Here is an 18985-nt window from a genome sequence, read left to right as displayed (position 1 = left end):
CCATCAGGTAAAGATTGGAAATGTGTCTTCAGCATGCGCAGAGGGAGTTTTTGGATGATCCTCACAAACTATGATGGTGATGAATGGAAAAGCATTTGCTTGTTTGATGTTTTTATGACCCTGAGAGGTATCAAACAGTACCTAAGCTCACCACCTAATTTGATCAGAAATTGTTGGCAATCAAAGCTTCACAAGTTTGGAGATCAATTCCAAGAAATTGCAAGGTAAAGATTTTGTTGTTTGATGTAGTTAAAGTAGAGAATTGTAGTGTAATAGGTGGCTGTCTTAAATTCTGGGTTTACATAAAAGAAAGAAGTATAATAATCATAAAAAGTACATAACATATTGTATACATAGATAGAGAGAGAGAGAGAGGCTCTGCATTTTGTGGGACCCTTCCCTACAACCAAGTTCACACACCACCTGAGGAAAATGCCAATGCTAATAGCCATTTTTTTAGGGACAATGCTGTGAAAATTCTGAACCTCTCTCTCTCTCTCTCTTTGAGTGACAAGAATTGTTGCTGAATAAGAAGCTCCCCTGTGTGGGTTGCTCTTGATGTTTTCCCTGCCTTGTTATCTTCTCCCTGTCTCCAATACCACAAGAGAATTCTGCTGGATTTGAGGTACAGAACATTGTAGCCCTGCTCTTCTCTGAGGTGAAAGGGATGAGTAAAGAAGAAGACATCAAGTTCCTCAAGATACAGGTAAAGCTTCTATCTCTGAACATTTTCTTCTTAACTCGGGAGATCTTATGTTAACCAATTTCTTCATGTTCAACTCTTCACTCTCTCTCTCTCTCTTGAGGGAGCTCCCACTAGGCAAGCAAACTGTGCTGGTTTTCATGGTTGTCTTTGTAATGCTTTCGTCTTGTGTGGGTTTTCTTGCTCCATTTGCAGACATGCATCCTTAAAGTGAACATACACTGTGATGGATGTAAGAAGAAGGTCAAGAAACTGCTTCACAAAGTTGATGGTACTTCAACTGCAACACTCTGTTTTTAAGCAATCATACCATTACAAAATTTGTTGTCTTCTTCACCTTTTCTTTTGGGGTTTCAACTCCATTGTTTTTATTGATTATCTATCATAGCATCACGGACTGATGAGCTCTTCCATGGTTGATTTCTTTTGTTTTTGTTGCCTCTGCTTTGGGTTGCTATTGTTATCAGGGGTGTACACAACCAGTATAGATGCAGAGCAGGGGAAGGTGACTGTATCAGGTGATGTTGATCCTGCCACCCTCGTCAAGAAGCTTGCCAAGGCTGGCAAACACGCAGAGCTGTTAGCTCCGAAGGGTGGCAACAACAGCAGCAGCAACCAGGCCCAGAAGTCACAGCCGCAACAGGGCAAGGGGCAGCAGAAGGACAATAATGCGAAGCCTCAGAAGGGTGGGAATGGCGGTGGCGGCGGCGGCGGTGGTGGTGGAGGAGGGAAAGACCAAAAAGGTCAGCAGCCTCAGCAAACACCACAGCAGCAGCAGCTGCTACTTCAACAACAGCAGCAGATGCTGCATCAAATGAAAGGGTCCAAAGACCTACAATTGCCACAGTTGAAGCCATTCAATTTACCCCCTCCGAAGGAGCCCAAAGCTGTCAGCTTTGCGTTGCCTCCTAAAGGCGGCGATGACTACGACGAGGAGGACGATTTCGATGACGACTTTGACGACGACGAGATGGACGAGCTCGACTGCTTCGACGCCGACGTCGACGACGACTTCAAGAACATCAAGATCACGCCCGCGGTCGGGGTACCGAACGGGAACACTGTGAAGGGTAATAACAAAGGAGGAGGTAACGGCGGCGGGGCTAAGAAGGCTGGAGAACAGAACCAAGGCATGTGTAACAACGGTGTACCGAAGAATGGCAATGGTGGTGGTGGTAAGAAGGGTGGCTGTGGAAACCAAAACCAGTGTCAAGGCGTTGGATCTGCATCGAAGAATGGTGGTGGCGCTGCGCCACAAGATGGCCATAACGATGGCAGTGACATCAAGAACCCTCCCAATGGTCACGGCAATGGCCAAGCTGGGAAAAGTGGCACCGCCAACGGAGCAAAGAAAGGATGTGGGAAGAATGAAATGGGCGGCGGAGGAGGCCATCCCATGATCAATCCGGGCATGATTGGCCAAGGCTTCCCCGGCATGGCAATGGGACCTCAGATGGGTAACGTTCCGGTGGCGGCGACGGCAGCGCAAGGAGTCCCACCTCACAATTACTATCAGGGAGTTGGCACGGTGGCGCCGCCGCCCGATGTGGTACCCATTGCCAATCCATATCAGCAGCAGCAGTACATGGCCGCCATGATGCAGCAGCAGCAGCAACTGCAGCTTCAGCAGCAACAACAACAGAGAATGATGATGATGATGAACGCCCATGACCGCAGCTTCCAGCCGACGATGACGGGCTACGCCCGGCCACCCCCGCCGCCGGTGTACCTGCCGCCGGTGCCAGCGGCCGTCCCACATCATGGTGAGCCCTACACCACCTTCTTCAGTGATGAGAACACCAGCAGTGGCTGCTCAATCATGTGAAACAAGCTTGATAGCTTGGTGCATGTAATTGTGGTGTTGGTCTATGTTTCTCTCTCACTCTCAGTGCATCCAAGTACCTCTCTTTCCATGTGCATTTGGTGAGGGAAACAGTAGCTGTCATGAAAAGAAGAAAAGGGAGAATGATAGATGAGGTGATCTGCTGCTGCAAATATACAAAAATGGGTAGCTTATTACTCTGGTCAAATATATATCATCTGAAATTTTGACCCTTTCTCAGTTAATTTTAAGGTTGATGTGATATCATGTAAATGGTAGTGGCTGATAGAAAAGATCCATGAAAGCTCAGATAAGATTGGTGGTAAATTGATGAGCTGATGTTGCTATCAAATGGTGCATTTATGGCACCTGGAAATGCAAACCAATGTTAAAAGTATTATCTTCACATGTTAAGTCACATCCAACATTGTTGGCATTATTAATGTTGCATCCTAATAAATATTTTGATGATGTAGTTAGCATCCTTGTGATGCACTGAAAATTTCACACCATCATGTAAAGTGGAAATCTATATAGCATCTACTACTTCAGATATCATATTGCAGAGAGTATACAACTATGCTTTTTTTTATATCAAGTGGAGCTTATGGGGAGAAAAAAATACATAATGCTGTAGAATTATTGGTCTCATTTGAGTATAAAATAATTATAAGTACATAGCCCTATGTTTGCTAACTGCTAACAGGAGGATTCTATTTGGTCCTCTTTAAGAATTTTGAAGAAGAAATTTCAATCTTTTCTATTAATGTATCAGTATGAGATGATCTGCTGCTGCAAAAAGGGGGAATGATAGATGAAATGATTTGAAATTTCATCTTAATAAAAGAAGATTGTTTTGGCTACCCATCATAGGCTCTAATAATTGGAATTTTAGAACTTTTTGCACTTGAAAAGATCATGTTTCCTTGTTTTAATCATTCAACTTCTGTTTTGAAATATTTACAAAATGTGAGAAGTTTATGCAGTGACTTGAGTTTTAGTAGATTATTCGAATCTAGCAGAGACTGAACAAATCCAAGATCAGAACATAACTCATTCAGGAAGTTGATTTGTGTACATTTGAATAGCCCATGGAGAGATGTGGAGTTCTCAGAGAAGTCTGGAAATGCACATTCTTCTTGTGACTTTGAATGCAACACAATGTTTATGCTTGGAAATGCAGAGTATAAAACCATAGAATCAAGTAACCTATGCCTTGGGATGAGAGCTAATCCTACCCTCCCTCTAATCTAAAAGGAAAGAAGAGAAGAGGGGATAGAGAGAGAGAGAGAGAGATGCTTTGGAGTGTTGGGAGGAGAGCTGAGCAGGATTGAATGATGCTCTCCTCTTAGTTTTCTTCACTTTCAATCCCTTTCTTTACTCTTCTCCATGTTCTCTACTTCCCAAAACTTTTGACCTAAGGTGTACTGCCACATTGAAGAGATGCACACACCTCTCTCTCTCTCTCTCTCTCTCTCTCTCTCTCTCTCCCCCCCCCCCCCCACCCTCTCCGGTCACGCAACTACACAGGTCTGTGACGGAGATGAGGCCAACGCGAGTTCAGGGTGGAGGCACGACATCCCCCCGTTAAAACCTTTAGGAAATGGAATGTGGTGAGTGACTCGAGCTCTCGAATGGAGGGAATGTATCCGAACTGTGTTCCCAAAAGGAACAGCAGATCTACTACTTAGATCAATGCAGGCAACGGTGTCAGGATTCTCACGTACGGAGGCCATCGGTCAAGTTGTTCTACAGTGTCCTCCGCCTAGGTGAAGTGCCATGAGAGCAGAGCAGAGCAGAGCAGAGCAGAGCAGGGCAGTATTATGCTGCTGCTACAACAGCACTGTCAATCAATCAAACACCTGTGGCGCCCGATTCCTCCATGCCATTGCTCCTCCGCGAGACGTCTATTCTGTCAACCCTAGACGAGGATCATCCACTGGAGTCCATCACCGAGCGGCAGCGGCAGCGGCAGCGGCAGTTTCCTGTTCCTCTTCTCTGCCGAGTAATGAGCAGTCACCGACGGCTTGTCTTCTACTTCGTCTTCTTTATCGGGATGTGGGCGTGGCGTTTCTCGCAGCGGACAAAGGTAGTGCGATCACGGGTTTACGTACGTGATGAACGCGGCATGTAGACGGTGGTACGACGTTGCTTGTCGAACACCTTGACCGCTCTCTCGTCTGCGTTGCTGCAGTGCGTCGTTGTACCCGAAAGAAGGACGTACTCCCCGTGATCAGCCATTGGAATCTCTCCTTCCTTCTATCCCTGCGAGTAGTGTGAGATGGATCGGACTCATATTGATCTTAAACAGAAATTACTGTATAATACGGAAATATTTTCTTCCATACCCATTGATTCATCAAATATTTATATCATATGGACATCATTCTAAAATGATATTTTTTTAAAATATTTCAACAATAATACAGTAAAAATATTTTAATTTTATCGTAAAATATTTCTCTTTATTAACTCATTATATATATATATATATATATATATATATATATATATATATATATATATATATATATATATATATATATTCTCAAAATCGCCTTGGTTTAGAAGGGATGGCACATTAAGGTGGGCCCATTTAGTCCAGATTAAAGCCTACGAGTGCCAGATTGAGCCCATTACAGGCCGAATTTGGGCCCAATAAGTCTTGATAGGGACGTTCGATGTTAAACCTTTTCTTAATAATAATTTTCGTGAATTCACAACACATACCAACAAATCTTTGTGAAAATGCTTTTAGAAATATATTAGATAATAATTATGAATGCACAATGAAAAACACGATATCAAATCTACTAATGGATGAGACTAATAGTGTGGAAATCTTAGGACAGTAGAACTTCTCTAACACCAAAGAAATCCTACTTAGGAAATCTTAATCTCTCTCAAGATTAAGAAAAGTGATTTACTTATAATTCTTAGATTTAGTAACGTTAATCAAATTTAACTAAACCACCGCAGATTCAAAAGCGAAGATCGAGCAGACGAGCTCACAGCAGCACGGATTTCATAGCACGAAACATTGAAGGCCACAGTATAGCCGTATACAGTTTACGCTATCAAAGAGACATCCATGAAGGCAATATTACTTGTGTCAGTAGCTTCTACTCTCTGCTGCTGCTGCTGTTCATGGCGATCATTTCCAACAGGTCTACATCCCTCTTCACATCCTCGCTCGGTATCACCAGCGGCGGAACGCCGTCCCACGTCGTCGCGGCGTCACACACTTTCCCAATCCTAACGCTGCATCCCAGCTGATCGAAGAGACAACTGATCATATCATCCGTGTCAGGCAGCATCCTGGAATCCAGCAGCATCTCGGGGGCCTCGCCGAGGCCCCAGCCATGAAGGAAGCGGTCGCCATCACCGTCTCCCTGCACGTTGACGGCTTCACGTTGCATGCCATTCTTACTGCTGCTTTCCATCGGCGGAGGTGACGAGGTCAGGTTCAAGCTTCGGATGTAGTTCTGCAGGAGCGTGCTCCGCTTGGCGTCCTTCGACTTCCGGCATGTTCGACGAGAAGACTGCCGCCGCTTGTTGGTGTTCCAGTGGTTCTTGATGGAGTTCTCCGTGCGTCCTGGAAGCCGCTTGGCGATCTCCACCCACCTGTTCCCCAGCTGTGAGTGCGCCTGAATCAGTATCTTGTCTTCCTCCTCGCTCCAACTATCCACCTGCATCGACAAGAGATTGCTGTCATTTCGTGGGTAGCTGATCCAATAGTCCACAAGTAGATCGCATGCATGCAGCAGTTCATGTTTGCTCATTCAAATCATTTTAGGTATATAATAAATTCATGCATAAATAAAATACTGCACAACATAAATTCCATGATATTTAGATTTAAGGATTTCCACAGAAATAAATTTTAATTCAAAAACATATCTTGATCCATCCAGACCACTATTTTGAGATCTTTCTATGTATCATAACTTGTTTACCATAGAGAGAGAGAGAGAGAGAGCACTATCTTTGACAGTATGATTTCTAAAATTTAAATGCTTTCTAATGAATTATTATTATTTACATTTCCTGTGAGTTATGTGACAGTATGGGGATGAAACTGTTGCAAGAAAAGAATAATTCTAAGTTGGTGAAATCATGCAATTCTATATTTTAAGAGCATGTAAGAAAGCCAATCTATATATAAGAAATCCAATTCTATATTCTAAGAGCATGTAAGTTGAGAGTGATACATTGTGACTACATCATTCACCACAAATAACATTGATCTATAGCATATAATTGCAATAATGAGAAATCAAGTAATCTTATTTTGGTGATGGGATTTTGGAAATTATTCCTTTTTTCAACAACATGAGAAAAAAAATATATATGCCTGCATGTTATAAACCTTTAGATATATGCTCTTGCATATATGTATAGTTGCATGCCATGTAAATATTGATTTGAATTATTTGTGTATATCTACAGGACAATAATTCAATTATGTTTTTGTCCATAATCAAATGCATGCAGATTAATTGGTTTTTAATTCATAGACATTGTATATATATTTATTTACAAATTAATTGTCACATATAACTTTACCAAGACATCTGAAAGAAAATAATAATAATAATAATAATAATAATAATAATAATAATAATAATAATAATAATAATAATAATAATAATAATAATAATAATAATAATAATTGCATGAACAAAGCATCTCTTATTATGAATGAATAAACTAGAGAGGAAAGTATAGGGTAATTAATAAACCTTGATATTAGGCCTTAAATGGTTATGCCATCTTTCTCTGCATTGCTTCCCAATTCTTCCATTTAGCATTCGAGCTACATGAGACCATTTCCTGATTCCATATCGCTCCACTAATTCCATCAACATGCTTCACAGAAAATACACAAAATATCTTTTATTAGATTCATCTCCTTTTAACTTTCTGAAATCTCTATATATTTGTCTGCAATAAAAACATTATTATAAGGAAATCAATACCTATCTTCCTCGGCAGTCCATTGCCCCTTCACCACGTTGGACTTCTTCTGCACTCGACAACCACCGTTTTTGGCAGCCACAATAGTGTTCGTATCGATCTGGACTTTCTTTTGCGCTTGACTTCCGGCCACCATAGTCGAAAGATCATGAAATGCATCTAAAGATATATTGAATTCAGTACTGTTACAAACCATCAAATCTCGATCACCAATGATCCTGGTGGAATAACTCGGAGGATCAATCTTTTGGAGCATCAGAGTACTGTTCAAGTCATCTGAGAAGGTGTTGTGAGGGAAACATCGAACGAAATCGGAAGAACAGCCATTGGATAAGACATCCAACAGATCACCAGAACCCTGAAACCAGTGGAGTTCATGATGGAAAGCCATAGGCAGTAAGCTCTTTGGGCAACCAAACTCCATAGGACGGAGGAAGGGGAGGAAGGATGGAGAACAATGGTGAGGGTGCTTCTTCATCTATATACGAAGGTGGCAAATTGAAGGTGAATCAGTGGTCAGAATGTTCTGAGAATTGTGACTGTCAAGCTTCCTTCAGAGAATGGACAGTGACACAGAAAATTTTGTCTGAATTGAGTGAAGGTAATGATTGTAAGGGACATGTTATGGAAGGTAAGTTAGTCAGAAGAGGAACACATGGCAGTCCTCATATGCCTCTTCTAAATTCGAATTGCTTCCCTTGGGTGGATTCTTGGATGCATTCTCATAAATGCATCCAAAGGGGTCTTTCTACTGAGGTAATAATTGGAAGCTGCTCAGATAAACCTTTGAAGACTTGACCATGTAATTTCAATATTAATTCTTACCCCATATATATATATATATATATATATATATATATATATATATATATATATATATATATATATGTTTGTCATGGAAGGGAATTTTTTTTTTTTATGATTCTTAAGTTAGGTTATTTAAATATTATATTTATTATTTCTTTTATATTTTCCAAGGGGATCTTGTTTATCTAAAGATTTATATTTTCCAAGAGGAAAGGGTGTTTTAACTATAGATTAAAAAGCTATACTCAATTAAAAATTAAAAATCATTTTCAAAAGAAAAGGAAAAGAAAAGGAATATTGTTGAATTATCAAAGATTTTTACTGTCTTTTAAGAAGTATTAATGAAAGGAGTGTCATTAATGTATAGTCATCACAACAATAAGAGTTGTCAGAAGTGTTTTAAATGCCAAGAGAATTGTTCAGAAATTAATTTTGGGGAAAACCATAGATGAACATTTTTTTAAGGATATTTATTACTCCGAGGGTGTAACAAAATTCATGAAATATTTTCATCTTTTTTTTATTGGTGCAAAAAAATTCCCTAATTTAACAAGTCACCTTATCATTTTCTACATTTAATCAAACAAAGTTATGAGAGAATTTAACATAAAGAAAATATGTTGACTAAGATAGTGCTAATTGATCTTTTTTTTTGTCTTTAGCCTATTTAACATATATATATATATATTATATATCTTAAGGCCTCAATTAAGTACTCTCCATAAAATTCTAAAAATGGATATTCATGCCATTTTAAGCAATTATTGCGGGCAAGAATATTGAAAAGTAGTGGTCATTATTGTTAGTTTGATTATTTTTCCTTGATATTGTTAGTTTTTAAGAAATTGTTAGTTTCATTACATGTATAAGTTGGTTCATCATCAAACCCCAATTCCATTGATTTCATCAAATGCAAAAATGCATCATTATAATCATGCCATAATTTATGTAGTATACCCCTCCACTACATATTTAACCTCTTTTTAAGAGAACTCTGAATTGTTTGAATTCCATCAAAATATACATAACAATTAGTTTCGAATGATCCAACAATAGATTGATCTTGATGGCATATGCGATGATCTAATCATACGAGAAGGATTTTAATTTCAAATAATACTTAAAATAATTTTGTTCTCTCGAGGGCTTCACCTCAATTTTCTTTCAAAATAATTTCGCTCGAATTGCACATTGACAAGTAAATTTTTGTTCATTAAACAACTTCAAATTTCCCGAAGATTGATTTATAAGAGATACCAGACGAATGACTTTTGTATCGATAAGTTTGTGGTATTAATTACATTGAGCTTCCCTTGCGTGCTTAATTATATGAACAAGTTAATAATGATCTTTTGATAGGTGAATGTTTGGACTGATATGATATGGGTGGAAAATTGCATTTCAACAGCCAATGCTAATGGAAACACTATATGTTAGAAGATGCAATCTTATGATCCACATACAATTATCTTACAACAAAAACTTAGTCTGTTAATACAAAGAAATCAAATAAAAAAGTGTAACTAATGCACCGATATAATCGAATCATTTTTTATTTGGATCGATATAATCGAATAGACCGAAAATTAACTAATTCGATTTAGTTAAAAATATATATTTTTAAATAAATCGATTCAATTTGATTAAATTGAATCAGAATTTTCATTTGGATGATTCGATAATATTTATAAAATTAACCTCACATTATCTATAAAATTTAGTATTTAAATCGGTTTGATTAATTTATCTATAAAATTAACCTCACATTTTGAATAGTATAATCGATAACTTTTAAATTAAAATCGATTTAGTTCGGTTTGAACTTTAATCGATCTATTTTTAGTCTTCGTAAATAAACCATTGGTGAATCAATTTGAATTCGATTTACCTTTTCTTCTTTTTATTATTATGTATGTATAGAGAGACACATTTGTCGTGTTCTTTACGATGATAATAATTTATGATGATATTAATATTATATACTTAAACTTTATAATGATAAAAACATATGATGATATTATATTATATTATATAATTAAAAAAAATCTATTTTGTTGCTCTATCAACTCGCAATGCATCAGAGTGTATTATATCATATAAAAGGCTCATTGTCTTTGCATCTTTTTGGTCAAGGCGACTACTTTGACACCTTTAATCGACCACAACTGTGGAGCTGAATACACTGATTACCACAGTCCACAACCGGAGCTGCTGCGGCGCCGCCACCAGCAGGAACAAGCTTAAGGGGGTACGTTCCCAGATTTCATTCGATGCATCACACAGTGTTACTGTTCATCCTGATCATATGATGCCAGACTTGGCTGTTCATCATTGTCTGATCCATAGAACATGATCAAGAAGCTGATACCTACATCCCACATGCATTACACCCTGATCCAATGTTCCATTGCCCGCCCGCCCCTTGCAGGGTTTTAAAGTGAAAGCAACCTTGACAGGGATTGACTGTGAAACAGCTCAGTTTTCCAGATTCCATGCACAGACTTAGGTCGGTCCTCCTCCTTACAAGAACAACTTTAACCTTGGTTAGGTGAGAGATGTTACTCTCAACAGCAGCTTGTCATGCAAGTGAAATAGCTGCCACATGACCGCTATGTTCTTTCCAGCTTTCAGTAAGATCGAGCACCGACTTCTACCGGGATGTGGTGCTTAAGACTCCATGGGCAGAACTTGTCCTGACCCCATGCCAGCAGAAGCACTACACTTTTGGCCACATGAATCCCATGATTGATGGCACCAGGACAAGCTAAGCTACAGTCTTCACGGTCTGAAGGCGCTGGAGGAAGAACACAAGCCAATTCCATATCAATTCCAGTACGATGGTCACAGAGCAGCGGAATTCTTATTCCCCGAACACTAAAATATCAGTACCTGGAAAATATGATGAGGGAAGGAGGGTTTTGATCTGTCTGAGAACATGCTTGGTAGGACACAAGCACCACATAAAAGGCCAGGATCTTGGCCCCCTGTTCTTGATTAAACAAGGAAAAAGAAACAGAGAAAGGTTTGAAGATGTGCTGTGGTGAGAACAAGTCCAGTGTTGCAGGTCAGCTGAAACATGGGTCCATGTTCCTGATCAAAGAAGAAAAAGAAAACAAGCAAAAACTGAGGCTGAGGCTGAGGCTGAGGCTGAGGCAATGCAGTGTTGCAGACCTCCTGCATGCTTACTGCTACTTCATATGATACTTACTGCAACCACTTGTTCTACAGACATGTGATATGTCAAATGGCACTTTGCTACATAGCTTTGTACTAAATCATGCCTATAAAGCAGAGAATTGTTTGGTAGCAAGAGCTTCAAACCCACTTTTCTTGTTGCATGTGCAAAAACTAAGAAATGAACAATGATTTTGTGATTTTTGAGGCATAATTGATGAGATTATATCAGATGGCCACAGGTGTAGAAAGTGTTTTCTTTTCCATAAAGAACCACAATTATATTTTCTTACCAACTGAGAATAGAAACAATATAAATCAATTTTAATTTAGATGATGAATCCATGCGCTGACATCAATGACTTGAAAGTTGTGAGAAGGGTGAAGGTGTCATCATCATAGTGTGGCAAGCGGGCAGCTGAAGCCTCTCACCAACCGGGGGTGGTCGAAAAGGGCAGGAAGTGAAGCTAGTGGTCACAAACTCCACCTCACTTGGCTGACCTCCGACTCCATGGATTGGAGGAGCCACCTAAAAGCCCCACAAAAGAGGAGAAAATTTCACATGCAGCAGTTCTTGACGTGGAGAGAAACCTGCCTCACACCCTTGTGTGTCACAGTAAGTGGATTGGGATAGCTACAAGGAAGAGAGTTCAGAGGACATGCCCACATTGGCTGCCATGTGAGCACCTGGAGATGTCCCAAGTCTTATCTTGGATTTGAATCTATGCTGGTTGGATTTGTTGCCTGAATCCCCTCATCCATTTGCTACTCTTACTGGATAATCTCATGCAAATTCTCCTATCCACCTATTTCATTTGGGGCCAAAGAAAATAGGGGATTAGCCAACTGCCATGGGGCCCCACATCCCACCCCCAAACCCACATGCACTCCCACCCCCCCCATCCCTTGCCTTTTTGCCTATTAAAGCTCCATGGCAAGCAAAGAAGTAGAAAAAAGAGGAGGAGGAAGAAGGAATATTGAGTGGGTTGGCTTCTCTCTCTCTCTCCCTCGCTTTCTTTGCTTCACAAAGCAGTTCTAGTAGTGGTGTTGTGTTCTAGTACCTGCAGAGGGGTAGATGGCTGTGGAGGTGGAAGATGATGTCTTCTTTGCGGACCTAAGCAAGCAGATTGCCCTGCTGATCATGGATGATGAGGAAGAATTCCCAGTGCAGTGCCCACAGCTTCCTACTCAGGTTGGTTGCCAGCTTCCTCACTGATCTCTGTGAATTTGTTTTCTTGAGTGATCATAGATAGGGGACGATCAGATGTCTGCCATGAAATCTTGCTCTGCTTTTTCTACTTCCTTTTTTGCTTTTTCTTCCCTTTCTTTCTGTGGAAAAACATTCAAACATGGGTTTTGAGGAGCCTGATGCATCATTGGGTTTCTCTGGCGTAATAGGAAAACGGAATTTGCTGCAATCGATCACTCTCTGTCATGCATGGGATTTGAGTTACATGATGCTGATCAATCATGCATACAAATACCTAGTGTCACACCTGTCCTTTTGCTCTGTGGGACCATAGTGCTGCAATGGGACCCAGAAAGAACCTAGTATTTAGTGGCAGATAATTCATCAATTTGTGCTAAAGACAGATTTATTAGTTTCTATATATATATATATATCACATCTCTCCTTAGGCATGTACTAAATTTGGCAAGCCCCAGTAGATTATGCAGCTTCATCCTGCTGCTAATTGGCTGTGGATCCTCCCCATCTATTGTTATTATTATTATTATTATTATTATTATTATTATTATTATTATTATTATTATTATTATTATTATTATTAATTTTGCAACATTATTTTGAGATTGGAATCATTCATTCATACTGCACACACCCACCGCTAGTGTAGGTCAAGCCAGATCAGTCACATCAGAAATGGATCTGTACAATAATTGAAGAGGATCTCAAATCTGATACTGTGGCCAATACACAACCATTTTTAAGTTTTCCCTTTGTCATTTAACCAGACACCTAACAATTCTATCACCTAACAGTCCATATGAAGGCTCAGCATCGACGCATAGTTCTTGGATGTGCAAATTCTATCTTCCTCCATGTCCTCAACATGATCTAGAAATGTTTATTGTCAACACAGGATTTACCTTACATGCCCCAAGTCATGATGCCGCCAGCATATGGATATGAGTTGTTGGCCTACAGAAGGGAGAGCAAAGGAACTGGAGTCTTTATCCCACGTTCTGCTGCACCGAGAAGGAAGAACAACAACAGGTCAAGGAGATCCACTGCAGCTGACAGCAACACCCACAGGCAGCTGAACAAATCTGCAGCTGTGGCTTCTCAAGTCACCAATAAATGCAGCAGTAACTCAAGTGTGCCAAAGAGGCAGTCCCAGGAGTACCAGATGATCTCTGGCTCATACTAACTTGCAGCCTGGTCCTGATGAATTGTTTATGGTACTCTGTAAAGGAAAAGCATACTTTTTCCATCTGGTGATGTACTGGTGATGTGGGCTTGAAATAAGATTCCAGCCTCTTCAGTGAATTGTATAGTTCCTGTAACTGGTGAAGAGTGGCTTGGAGTGGAGCAAGTGCTCATTGAGTGTTGTATTAATTGGAGAAGGTAAAGAATGGGAGTGATCATGCCATTAGGATATGGTGGTGTTGTGATGAGGACACCTTCAGCTGCTCTCATCTGGATGCTGATCAAATCAACAGGTGCCATAAACTGATGTTGTATCTTTCACCTGTCATTTGCTGAACACTGTATGACATCAAACATGGTTAAGATGTCACAATCAAGACTTGATAAAACATTTTTTTAAAATTTAAATAGTGCAAAAAATGGGACTTTTTCAGATATGGTATTTGGAGATCTACAGAAAAATAATATCTTGCATGATGCACAGTTTATTCCTATTGATCTTTCCATACTGGATTGATCAGTACAGTAATTGCAAAGCAATAATAGTAGCTCAGATTATTTAGAAGTAGATCAGGGTTTTTTAGTCGTAGGAAAATTGATATGTTGATTGGCTATCTGTTTTGTGCTTATATATTAAGACCTTAAAAAAAGATCATGTTAACTACTTCTACATTAAAAATCAGCTAGTTTGAGCACAAAAACTCATATACAATATTTCAAAACATAACCCTAACATTCTTATCAATGTAATAATCTTCTAAAGTATACTAATATTAATTATATTTTCAAGAAACAATCAATCAGTTGGCTGGCAGAGATTAAACCATAAGTGCATATATACAAGTTCTCAAGTTTTACAGAAATATATATGCTAAATTTAAATTCAAAAAGTAAAATAAGTACCATACTTGGAGTGACATGTATGCAATTTTGCAAAAATGAAAGGACCATAACTGATGCAGATCATAATCATAGATCGACATTATCTTCCTCGTCCTCTTATAGTGCTCACAAATCCAGTGGCCTACCTCAGCTATATCCAACTCTGATGTGTACCCAGTGCATGATTGAGTTCTCATCTGCATCATATCCAACTCCGGCTACATGCTATGCATCAGTTTTGGTTCATCTCTAAACACCCCTTAACCATCTTAGCTTTCACATGCACATATCATAATCTTTCTTTTCAGAAGGGAAGATGTCATGTGGCTTGTCATCCATTGCAGAAAAAACTGTTGTGTTTGATCAGGATTTAGTGGCTTTGAGCATCCACTGAATTTGCTGTCTGTTGTTTGTAGAACTCAAATATTTAATTCATGGCTTATGAAACAATCTCTGCTGCTCCCAACTACATATCTTTGATTCATAACTTTAACCATTCAATCAGAGAAGTTGCTTCCATAATTTGTATCAGATGGCAAAGGAACAACCTCAATATTGTATCAAGATGTCACATAAGTTCTTAAAGAAATATTACCTGTCCCACTCTTTAACTTGCATCTTGTAGTACTCATCATGAACGTGCATCAAGCATAATTAACTGAGGCCCCCACTTCAGCCAGGCAAGAGATATCCCTATCCATGGGGCCATACCTCAGGCATATATCATTAGCAGCACATACATGGTGTGGTGTCTGAAAGAGCAACTACATCTGTATCCACCATATGGGGCCAGAATCTAATCACATGCACATGAATGGCAGATCATGCCATTATATATCTGCATCATGTGCCCTGGAATCTGCTACTTGCTTGGCTGGTGTGTGGTGCACTTTGCAGCATGAATTCCTCCGGTCACTGGTGGGGACTGCCTAAAAGTGGTGCTGTTATCTTCGTTATCCTCTCTTTAGATTCATTGTAGTGGAAATCTTTGACTTCATAATGGATCTGGTTCTTAGACACTGAGTTCCACAGTGACATGAGGGTCAGATCAAAACAGTCACCAGTAAGCAATCTTCTGCATGAGAAGACATAACAGTACATGAAACACTGAAATAGTGACATCGTAGAGAGCCTTATCCATTTCTCCTTGTCAATTCTGTGAAACTGATCATCCCACTCTGTTGTTGGTTCTTAGTAATCTGACCAGATGCCGAGCCAACAAGAGCATTAAGCACCTGTCCAACTGAGAGGACTTTGTAAATAACTGCTGAATAGACAAATATAAACTGTGACTGGAGAACAATATATCATAATCCATTACTAATCCCTTACTTAACCTTCTTTTAGTTAGCATATAGACTGAATAATATGACTAGCAGACAAAAAAAAATCATCTACAAAGTTCATGCATGTGATGCTGCAATTGCAATAGCATGATTTCTTTGAACATGTAACAAGGCTAAGGCAACAACCCAAGAGGGGTCACAAACAACTATGTGAGAGAAAGAGAATAAAGAAGATACAAAGATTAGTGGTACAAAGAAAAGAACAAAAAGGAAGAGACTTCCTGAATGTACAATAAGTTTTGGCTAAAATAAATAGGAACTTTATGGCTTCTGCATGACTGGTACATATATAATATATGGATACATGTAAAGAGTGTTTGGCTGTATACACAAATATATAAAGTTAAATTAGGATATAATCAACCATGAAGTATCCTGGTCTCAGAACTTCCCATTCGATATTAATGATGGTACACATGGGAAGTCGGTCATCTTTGCAAATAATCTGGCATGGCCTAATGTGTCCAGGAACAAATACTGAACCACTTTCAGGATCTCCTAGGCAATAATAATGTGGTCATAATGTTAACAATTGAATCGTATGGCATAAGATCTTGACTTAATTTATTATCTATAACCATCCAAAAAAGCTGTTTTTCTGATACATGTGGTTTATGATAATTAGATGCAGATGAATGACATGAATTTTCATATTATACAATTTAAAACAGACTTTTGTGTCTTACCTCTGTTCACATAATCCAATTTAAACAACCTTCCACGAAATAGGTTGAATGCTGTTTATAAGCATTTAAATCCACTAGATAATGTATAATGGAGTTGAATTTCCATGTGATTGCTTCATCATTGATTTGAATGGGATATATCAAGGTTTAGATACCTCTGAATGTTCTGTTTCCTCATGGCTCTAGGGGGGAAAAAATACACACACACACAATCTCAGAAACCATTTTATGGTCCTGCTTGAACAAGCAATAACACAAATTGCCAATAACGTTGCGCGTATCTAACCTGAGCTAGATCCTTATCGGCTATATCCCATTTCTCAATTGCTTGAAGAAAATAATTGGTAGCTGCTAGGTAGAACTTTTATCTCAGCATAACAGCACCAAGCTCAAAATACTCAGTTTATGTTGCATCACCACTTCGTACTTGCTCCTACAAATCATTAAATAAAAATTACAAGAGAACCAATACAGAATTTGCCGAATGAGTAATGAACAGAAAGTACTCCAAGTACAAAAGTGACGTTCTTAGCAAGAATTAACAGATGCTTTCCATACTTGAGAAGAAGACAAGAATCTGTGGAAGAAACAATATCAGACAAGGTGTTCGACTGACAAAACAGTTAAAATCTCACAACTTGTCGTCTAGTTGTATAATGTTTAACTTTTACATCTAAGCAAGAATTGAAATGCACTTGTGTACTGTTCCCCTAGTGAAAGATAAAATGCTCAAGTTTCTAAGTAGGAAGAAGAAACTCATTACATATATTTAGGGCCATACAATTTGCCTCGTAGTAGAAAGCTGAAATGCTTTTCAAGTAGGAAGAACTTTCTAGATATGTTTAAAGCCTTTTTACTAGCAAAAAACCATTTTAAATTGTCTATTTTGAAGCTGGATGCTGAAAATCTGTCTCTTATAAAACTTTAAAAAGGACCTAATCAATAGCCTAATTCAAAATTAAACACCCATTTATCTCCTAAAATGTATCTTACCTCTTGCATAGTTATCCACATTGTCGAAAAAAAAAATCAGATCTCTATCGGTTACCAACCATCGAAATTCTAAATAGAAAGAAAAAACAAAAGGATAACCATATGACCATAAAAGTACTCTTAAAACTCACAATATAGTCAAATCCCAGCAAATACACTTACTAGTCTATTGGAAATCCCTAACAGAAGATGTGTCATTTATGCATAATTGCTTGTTGATGGATCAATAGACAGCAAAATTCATAGGATCAAGACCAATTTCAAGATCACCAATGAAATTTTGTTCAGGATGAATTGGTTGGCTTGATTGACTAGTGTCACGAGAATGCTCTTTGGAAAAAAAAATTGATAATAAAAATATATAAGATCAGGAACAGAACTCATCTAGCCTGATGTGTTCTATAAAGTTCACGGAATAAGTAAGAATACATGACTTTATTACAATAAGGTAATTATCAAAACAGCACTAAACAATTTGCAACTTTTTATCAAATGTCATACATAAGCATCAAAATTCCCAGTGTAACTTCCAAAATATGTATCTTGTATTCATAGGGTACTACCATAGTGTATTTTACTAAATGTGGGGCCCCACATGACTTCATAAAGGGTTGTCTACTTATGTCATATAGACAGACTCGGGTATCATTTTCCTGTGCATGAAGATAGAGAAGGGTAAACCAGGTGAAAAGAACGAGAGGAGAAGATTATAGTATCGTAAGAATCTACAGGTAGAAGATAAAAAGTTCAGCTTTTTTATACTATTTTCTTTCAGTTCTGTTGCAGTAACCTTTCTTCACCTTCCTTGTCTTCCAGTGGTTGCAGAATTCATTCCATGGTGTTTCATTGGCCTCTAGATTACTAAAGGTGCATCCATTCATGAGTATATCTAAAATCAGATTTTTATATCATAAGTACAGACTTACAATGATGTATCTCCAAGTGAAACCAGGATAATCGTGTTATTATATTTTACGCTAACAACAAGCATTTATGTTCACTATGTTGTTGTAACTTGAATGAATCAAATGCAGAAGCAGCAACATTTATTCCAGAGCCATTATTTGAAGAATTTAAGATGAAAGAACATTCAACATGGCAAATAAGCCTAAGGACAACAGAAGGCAAGGCCTGTGAACCAAGTTCTAGTCAAACCTGATGTATACATGCAGCAAGCCTTGGGCTGGCAGTGTGGATCACCAGCCA

General features: G+C 38.7%; 3 protein-coding genes across 3 annotated transcripts; 2 read left to right on the top strand and 1 right to left on the bottom strand.

The window, feature by feature from the left end:
- Positions 1 to 399: 399 nt before the first annotated feature.
- On the top strand, positions 400 to 2933 carry LOC135607134 (heavy metal-associated isoprenylated plant protein 32-like). The gene is made up of 3 exons (XM_065098691.1): positions 400 to 706; positions 899 to 974; positions 1171 to 2933. The coding sequence occupies exons 1-3, from the start codon at positions 668 to 670 to the stop codon at positions 2526 to 2528; spliced, it is 1473 nt and encodes a 490-aa protein (XP_064954763.1). The 5' UTR covers positions 400 to 667; the 3' UTR covers positions 2529 to 2933.
- Positions 2934 to 5647: 2714 nt separating this feature from the next.
- On the bottom strand, positions 5648 to 6220 carry LOC135606651 (transcription factor MYB98-like). Its single transcript, XM_065097706.1, has one exon. The coding sequence runs from the start codon at positions 6218 to 6220 to the stop codon at positions 5648 to 5650; it is 573 nt and encodes a 190-aa protein (XP_064953778.1).
- A 6202-nt stretch (positions 6221 to 12422) lies between these two features.
- On the top strand, positions 12423 to 14101 carry LOC103977721 (uncharacterized). The gene is made up of 2 exons (XM_009393312.3): positions 12423 to 12675; positions 13586 to 14101. The coding sequence occupies exons 1-2, from the start codon at positions 12559 to 12561 to the stop codon at positions 13871 to 13873; spliced, it is 405 nt and encodes a 134-aa protein (XP_009391587.2). The 5' UTR covers positions 12423 to 12558; the 3' UTR covers positions 13874 to 14101.
- Positions 14102 to 18985: the final 4884 nt, after the last annotated feature.

Source organism: Musa acuminata, chromosome BXJ2-3, assembly GCF_036884655.1.
Source record: "Musa acuminata AAA Group cultivar baxijiao chromosome BXJ2-3, Cavendish_Baxijiao_AAA, whole genome shotgun sequence".
In the NCBI taxonomy this organism is placed as follows: domain Eukaryota; kingdom Viridiplantae; phylum Streptophyta; class Magnoliopsida; order Zingiberales; family Musaceae; genus Musa; species Musa acuminata.
The sequence above is the reverse complement of the archived record's forward strand: the minus strand, read 5'-3'. Positions and strand labels throughout refer to the sequence as shown.